This window comes from Gossypium hirsutum, chromosome A09 (genome assembly GCF_007990345.1).
Source record: "Gossypium hirsutum isolate 1008001.06 chromosome A09, Gossypium_hirsutum_v2.1, whole genome shotgun sequence".
Classification (NCBI taxonomy): Eukaryota; Viridiplantae; Streptophyta; class Magnoliopsida; order Malvales; family Malvaceae; genus Gossypium; species Gossypium hirsutum.
The window spans coordinates 2,826,667-2,833,505 of NC_053432.1; the positions used below are offsets into that span (position 1 = coordinate 2,826,667).

General features: G+C 35.0%; 1 protein-coding gene across 2 annotated transcripts; it reads left to right on the forward strand.

Annotated features, from left to right (window-relative positions):
* Positions 1-325: 325 nt before the first annotated feature.
* On the forward strand, positions 326-6,152 carry LOC121206609 (cyclic nucleotide-gated ion channel 2). Of its 2 annotated transcripts, XM_041077629.1 has the most exons (8): positions 326-601; positions 685-1,342; positions 3,396-3,611; positions 3,919-4,235; positions 4,868-4,979; positions 5,080-5,316; positions 5,416-5,502; positions 5,578-6,152. In XM_041077629.1, exons 1-8 carry the CDS (start codon positions 417-419, stop codon positions 6,064-6,066), a joined length of 2,301 nt encoding a protein of 766 aa, XP_040933563.1. In that variant the 5' UTR covers positions 326-416; the 3' UTR covers positions 6,067-6,152. The 2 variants fall into 2 exon arrangements, with proteins under 2 accessions (XP_040933563.1, XP_040933564.1); XM_041077630.1 differs by having other exon boundaries at positions 326-1,342; positions 3,910-4,235.
* Positions 6,153-6,839: the final 687 nt, after the last annotated feature.

The window sequence follows — 6,839 nt, forward strand, 5'->3', positions numbered from 1 at the left end:
ACAATGCTAATTTTTAATAGTATAAATGAATGAAATTTTACATACCGATTTTGCTCTTTAATCTAACGTATAAGGACTAATTTATCCATTTTTCTAAGTAAACGAGCAAAATACAATTTGACTCTTAATGTAAAGACTTTTATGATAATTTTATCCATTTAACTTCGAGTTACCATAATATTTTTACCGCAGTAACAAGCGAGATTATTGGGTTAAAAATGAGGTTTAAATTGGATATTGACAAGTGGCAAGGGTGTGGTTATGGTTGATCGAAGTCACGTTTATTTTAGAGTCATGGGGCATGGGTGTGGACCCAATGGTTGAGGCGTGAGGGGGTGGAACGAAGCCCACCACGGACTCGCATTCTGATCACACACACCCTTCATGTTCCGTGCCTGGTTTTGGCTTCTTTCTTCATGTGCTACCTGACACCCAAAAGCCCTCTCATTATTAATCCCTCCAAAAACTCCCATCCTTCCCAAACAACCCCTCTTTTTCTATTCCTCCTTCCTTCCTTTTCCTTCCATTCGCCCAATTCCTTTCTCTCCCATGGTTCCACTTTTCTCACCATGCCTTCTCAGTCCAACTTCTCCCTATCAAGGTTTCACTCTTTCCAAGTTTTCATCTCTCTTTGAAATCAAAATCTAAAATGGTTTCGTTATAATTGTGTTGTTCTTGTCACAGGTGGTTTGGACTTTTTCAACTTCCAAACTCAATGCCAGAGAGATCTGATAATGGTAGTGTTAGCGGCGAAACCAATGAAGAAAACCCAATTTCCTACACCGTAGAATGTTACGCTTGTACTCAAGTCGGTGTTCCAGTTTTTCACTCCACCAGCTGTGACCAAGCTCACCCACCGGAATGGGAAGCCTCCGCCGGTTCTTCCCTCGTTCCAATTCAAGCTCGTACGGCCGCCAAACAGAAGAAGACTCAACAGCCTGCCGCGCCTAATACTCGGCGACCTTCTGGTCCGTTCGGTCGGGTGCTTGATCCTAGGACCAAGCGAGTGCAAAACTGGAACCGGGCTTTCTTATTGGCTCGTGCAATGGCTTTAGCCATTGATCCTTTGTTTTTCTATGCTTTATCCATAGGAAGAGGTGGGTCGCCGTGCTTGTACATGGATGGTGGCCTCGCTGCCATCGTAACCGTCCTTCGCACGTGTGTGGACGCCGTGCATTTGTTCCATCTTTGGCTTCAGTTCAGACTGGCGTACGTGTCCAGGGAGTCGCTGGTCGTCGGTTGTGGTAAACTCGTGTGGGACGCACGTGCCATCGCTTCTCATTACGTTCGTTCCCTCAAAGGTTTCTGGTTTGATGTCTTTGTGATTCTGCCGGTTCCTCAGGTTCCTTTTTCTTACCCCTTATTTAATTTATAATTAATTTTCATTTTGTTATAATGTAAAAATTAATATTACATATCAATTAACTTTAAAATATATAATTTTTTTTAATTTTCTGAAAATTAATTAATAAAAAAGATGCCTAATTCGATTTTTGTTCCTTTTTTTTTTTCAAATCAGAGCAGTGCACGATAACCAAAATTTATTTCCTATAAAACCCACGTCTGACCTCACGGCTTCTTTTGGATTTTTCAACAATTTCATCCAAAAATATAATTATAATTTGATTTTGTTTTTCATTAAAATTTTGATTAAAATACGACATAAGTTTTTTTTTTTGAAAATTCAGAATTTAATCCTTGTACCTAATTTTTATATTTTAAAATTTAAATTTAACTTTTATTAAATGATATTTTAAAATTAAAAAAAATTCACTAGTATTTATATAATTTTAAAAAATAAGATTATAATGAATTTAAATTTAACACAAAAAATTAAATAATATTATCTAAAAATCATAAAGATTAAATGCTTGAAAATAAAAATATAAAAGTTAAAATTTAAATTTTCAAAAGAATAAGATTTATGATATATTTTAACTTAAAATTTTTGGTGATATAAATCGAATTAAAAGATTATTTTAAAAAAATAATATACCTAGTATATGTCATCACGTTGTTCACGCACGTGAAACTATTTTTTATATATAATATTGAGAGTGAAGATAGACTTAAATTTGTGTGGAATGAATATTTAATAAAAACTTTAATAATGAGATGTGAAATTTTAAATTAATGATAATAAAATTATATTTTAATCTTTTGATATAATTTTAACTTAATTTTTAAAAAATTATAAAGATATAAATTATTAAAATAATAAAAATTATATTTATATAATTTAATTTTAACCCAATAAATATTTCTGAGTTCACTCCTGAATTGTTGGCTGAAATAGAAAGGATGTTTTGATTTTATTTTTAAAGAAAAAACAAAACCTAAACTGTCATAACATTGAAAGTGCTGCAAGAAATAGACTGTTGCCAGCTTTAGTTTTTTACTCCATTTATTGAGTTAGGCTCCATAATTAACAAATCATCATACCTAATCCTAGATGTTACAACTTTCCAATTTTTGTATATGTTTTTAATGCTACTTCTTTTTTAGTTTCTTATTGATGGGTTCCTACAAGATTGACAGTAATTTTTTATCCATACTGTAGGGAAAATAACTTCTATATTGCTAATGAATTCGAGTTTAACTGGATTTATATAATTATTTTTAAGGTGTGATATTTAATAATTTATTATTTAAATCTCTATATCTACTAAATAATGTTTCTTTTCAGGATAAATTATGGTAGAGATCACCTAATTATTATTATTTTTTTGTAATTCAGTTACGAAAGTTATAAAATGGTCACTAACTATTTAATTTTAGTTTTCTTTTTCACTCGCTGGTTAATGTAAAAATGAAAATATTAAAAATTTAAAATAGTTAGGTGACCAAAAAAAGATAAAATTAAATAATTGAGTCGCTGGTTATTGAGTGGCTATTTTATAATTTTTTATAATTCAATGACAGAAAAAAAATCATAGTTGAGTAACTACTCATATAATTTACAACTTTTTTATTATTAAACCCAAAATATTTAGAATTTAAAGTGGGTCCCCAAATAAACATTGTGTTTTGGACTCTTTTGAATATTACTTTTTCTTTTTACTAGGTAATTTTCATAATGATCTTAAAGCTAAAAGCTAGAAAGCCATTTCCCCCTATTGTACAATGACTCAATGAGATTGTTGACAATTACTTTAGTTGCTTCATAGACAGACACCAGAGGTTTCTTCCTCGTTGGATATTTTTGTCCTTGGAACATGTTACCTGTTTCCATGTCTTTTGTTATATAGTTACAAATGGACTTATGTTATGACTAGTAGTTTTCAGTTTAAAATCTAATTCTAACACAATTTTTGTGAATAATTCCAAAGCTAATAGAAGTTGAGTAAAATGATTTTTATTTCTGCATAACCAGAGAGTTTTTTGGTTTTTTGCAGGCAGTATTTTGGTTAGTTGTACCAAAATTAATAAGGGAAGAGCAGATCAAGATTATAATGACAATATTGTTATTAATCTTCTTGTTCCAATTCTTACCAAAGGTTTTCCACATCATTTGCTTAATGAGAAGGATGCAAAAGGTTACCGGTTACATCTTTGGCACCATTTGGTGGGGTTTTGGCCTTAATCTCATTGCCTACTTCATAGCCTCTCACGTAAGTCTTTGCATTTTCTCACAAACTTTATAACAATCAGGTTCTAGGGCGTCTCTCTAGTGCTGCTCTATTGCACCGGGATTTGGCTCGCGTGCACTTGCATTTAAGGTATTGTCTTCTTTGAATATACGTTCACACCCTTCAAGGCTTCATCTTTAATGTAAGTGCACATAGGGGAAAAATGTCCAAATCGCGGTAATGCCTTGAAACTCGGTCGTTACAAAGCTTTAACAACGCTTTACTCTTGTGTTCTTCATTTTCCTTTTGTTGATATTGCAATTTGTTGGTTTTGACGGAGTGGTCTCAGGTTGCTGGAGGGTGCTGGTATGTCCTTGCAATACAACGGGTAGCCTCATGTCTGCGGCAACAATGCGCGAGAAATGAGCAGTGCAAGCTTTCATTGTCGTGCTCGGAGGAAGTGTGCTACCAATTCTCATTTCCAGCTCAAGCAGTGGGAAAAACTTGTGGTGGTAACTCAACCAACGTTATGGGAAAACCTTTATGTTTAGAGGTTCATGGACCATTCAATTATGGGATTTATCAGTGGGCTCTCCCTGTTGTTTCTAGCAATTCTGTTGCTGTTAAGATCCTTTATCCCATCTTTTGGGGCTTAATGTCTCTCAGGTAAATCACATTTCACTCTTAATATCCTTTTTACTCCTTTCCTCTGTTTTCATATTGACTGTAGGCATCTGTCAAATTCGGATGTGGTTGGATTTATGAAGGAGTTAAATCACTTTTTGGAACTTGAACTCGGTAACTTTTTCAACATTGGGGTTAAATATTTTTTTTCCCAAGTTAAACTCTGAACTTGGCAATTGTTCCACATTGTGGCTTGAACATTTTTTTTCTTTTTGTCGAAGTTAGGCCCTGAACTTGGCAATTGTTCTCACATTGGGACTTGAACCTTTTTTGTCCAAGTTAGTTTTTGGAAACCCTAGAGTTCAGGCCCCCAATTTGGGACAATTGCCAAGTTTAGAGATTAATTTGGACATAAAAAATAAGTTCAAACCCAAATCTGGAAACAGTTGCTTAGTTCAGACCCCAAGGTGGGAACAATTACCAGGGCCTAAATTGGACAAAAAAAAAATTAAGTTCCAATATAGGAAAAGTTACCAAATTCAGACCCCAGATAACGATTTAAAGAGGATCTTTAGAGGGGATATCCGTATATTCAGCTAACAAAAATAGTGTTAAACACAAATACCTTATATTAATAACCATTCTTATTGGTACTATCTGACATCCATTTGCAGCACCTTTGGGAATGATCTTGAACCAACAAGTCACTGGTTAGAAGTGATGTTCAGTATTTGCATTGTGCTTGCTGGATTGATGCTCTTCACTTTATTGATCGGAAACATTCAGGTCTGTATTTGGGTTTTGTTGTCACCCTATTGAAAATTGTTCAAAGTTTCCATAGCCAACTTACCTGACAATTTGATCCTACATTATTATCATCATCAAGGTATTCTTGCATGCTGTCATGGCGAAGAAGAGGAAAATGCAGCTGAGATGTCGAGACATGGAATGGTGGATGAAACGCCGGCAACTACCGTCTCGTTTGAGACAACGAGTCCGCCATTACGAACGCCAAAAATGGGCGACCTTGGGCGGAGAAGACGAAATGGAACTGATCACAGACTTGCCCGAAGGCCTCCGGAGAGACATTAAACGCTTCCTTTGCCTTGACCTCATCAAGAAGGTCCAAACATAATTTCAACATGTCCATGAGCCTGATTGCATCAAACTCAAATATATTTGTTCAAGCTTGGCCTGATTGCTTGCATCTCTTTCATTTCAGGTTCCTTTATTCCATAACTTGAATGATCTTATTCTGGATAACATCTGTGATAGAGTTAAGCCGCTCGTATTCTCTAAAGACGAAAAGGTTTGAGCTTTACCCTACCTTGTTAAAAGAGCTATTCAAAATTTTGTTCATCTTGTAATTGTTCCCATAAAACAGATAATTAGAGAAGGTGATCCAGTACAACGAATGGTGTTTATCGTTCGTGGACGTATAAAACGTATCCAAAGCCTTAGCAAAGGCGTGGTTGCCACAAGTTTAATCGAGCCAGGAGGCTTCCTAGGTGACGAATTGTTGTCATGGTGTCTTCGCCGACCATTTATTGACCGTCTTCCAGCCTCGTCCGCAACATTTGTTTGTGTAGAGCCGATTGAAGCATTCAGTCTCGACTCAAACCATCTCAAATACATCACAGATCACTTCAGGTACAAATTTGCCAATGAGAGACTTAAAAGAACAGCAAGATACTATTCATCGAATTGGCGGACATGGGCAGCCGTGAATATACAACTTGGCTGGCGGCGTTACAGAACGAGGACTCGAGGTCCGATGATTTCTGCTGCCGAAAACGGCAACAGCAGTGACCGCCGGTTGCTGCAATACGCTGCCATGTTTATGTCAATAAGGCCACATGATCATCTAGAATAAAGAAAAGCCAATTGCCTTCTGCAATTCATTTGCTCATTATGTAATCTGTACTGTCATTTAATAAAGTTTTTCATTCACCATGGAAACCATTTTGAACATAGTTGTTTGCTCATTCTGTACTCATCTGCTTCAAGTACAACTTGGTCGAATCTGATCGTTTGTAAGACAAATATACATAAACGTTGATGTTGGTTGTTAACAAGAAAATAACCGGAACATATGCCAATAGCTTTTGCCATTATTGAAAATAAGAACAAGGAGGCTTGGTATTTTTTCTTGATGAACTTGCATATGTATGCCTTCAGTACGCACAAGACCATTCATCAAATGATTGTAATAATCAAAAGGTTTTCATTACTACGTTCAATCTTTTATTTCCGTAGAAAATAGAACTGAATAATAATGCCCCTAAATAACTTGACTATTCTTTATTCGTCTCGGTCGATTACTATTTTAGGTTGGGGCAACAATAATACATCAAAATTAGTATGAGTTTATTGATGACAAGGTATAAAATGCTGAGCTAAACACATGAGTATATGTTAAAGAACAGTTGTTAGGATTTTAACCCGATTAAGTAACGAACAAGAAAATAGCAGAATAAATTGAGAAATTGAACACACAAATTTAACGTGGAAAAATCCCTCCAAAGAGGATAAAAAACCACGGGCAAAGATAATTTTACTATAATGGCAAAAGAACGAAAAGTACAAAAGATGAAGATAAAAACTAAACCCCGAAAACCCGAAAACAAAGAACCCACAAAACGTAAA

What these genes read in the sequence shown, in the direction of transcription:
- LOC121206609 (XM_041077629.1), top strand. Translation starts at nt 417, where the DNA reads ATGTGCTACCTGACACCCAAAAGCCCTCTCATTATTAATCCCTCCAAA. An exon ending in TATTGATCGGAAACATTCAG is followed by an intron (nt 4,980 to 5,079) that starts GTCTGTATTTGG and finishes ATCATCATCAAG; the next exon opens with GTATTCTTGCATGCTGTCAT. An exon ending in GCCTTGACCTCATCAAGAAG is followed by an intron (nt 5,317 to 5,415) that starts GTCCAAACATAA and finishes CTTTCATTTCAG; the next exon opens with GTTCCTTTATTCCATAACTT.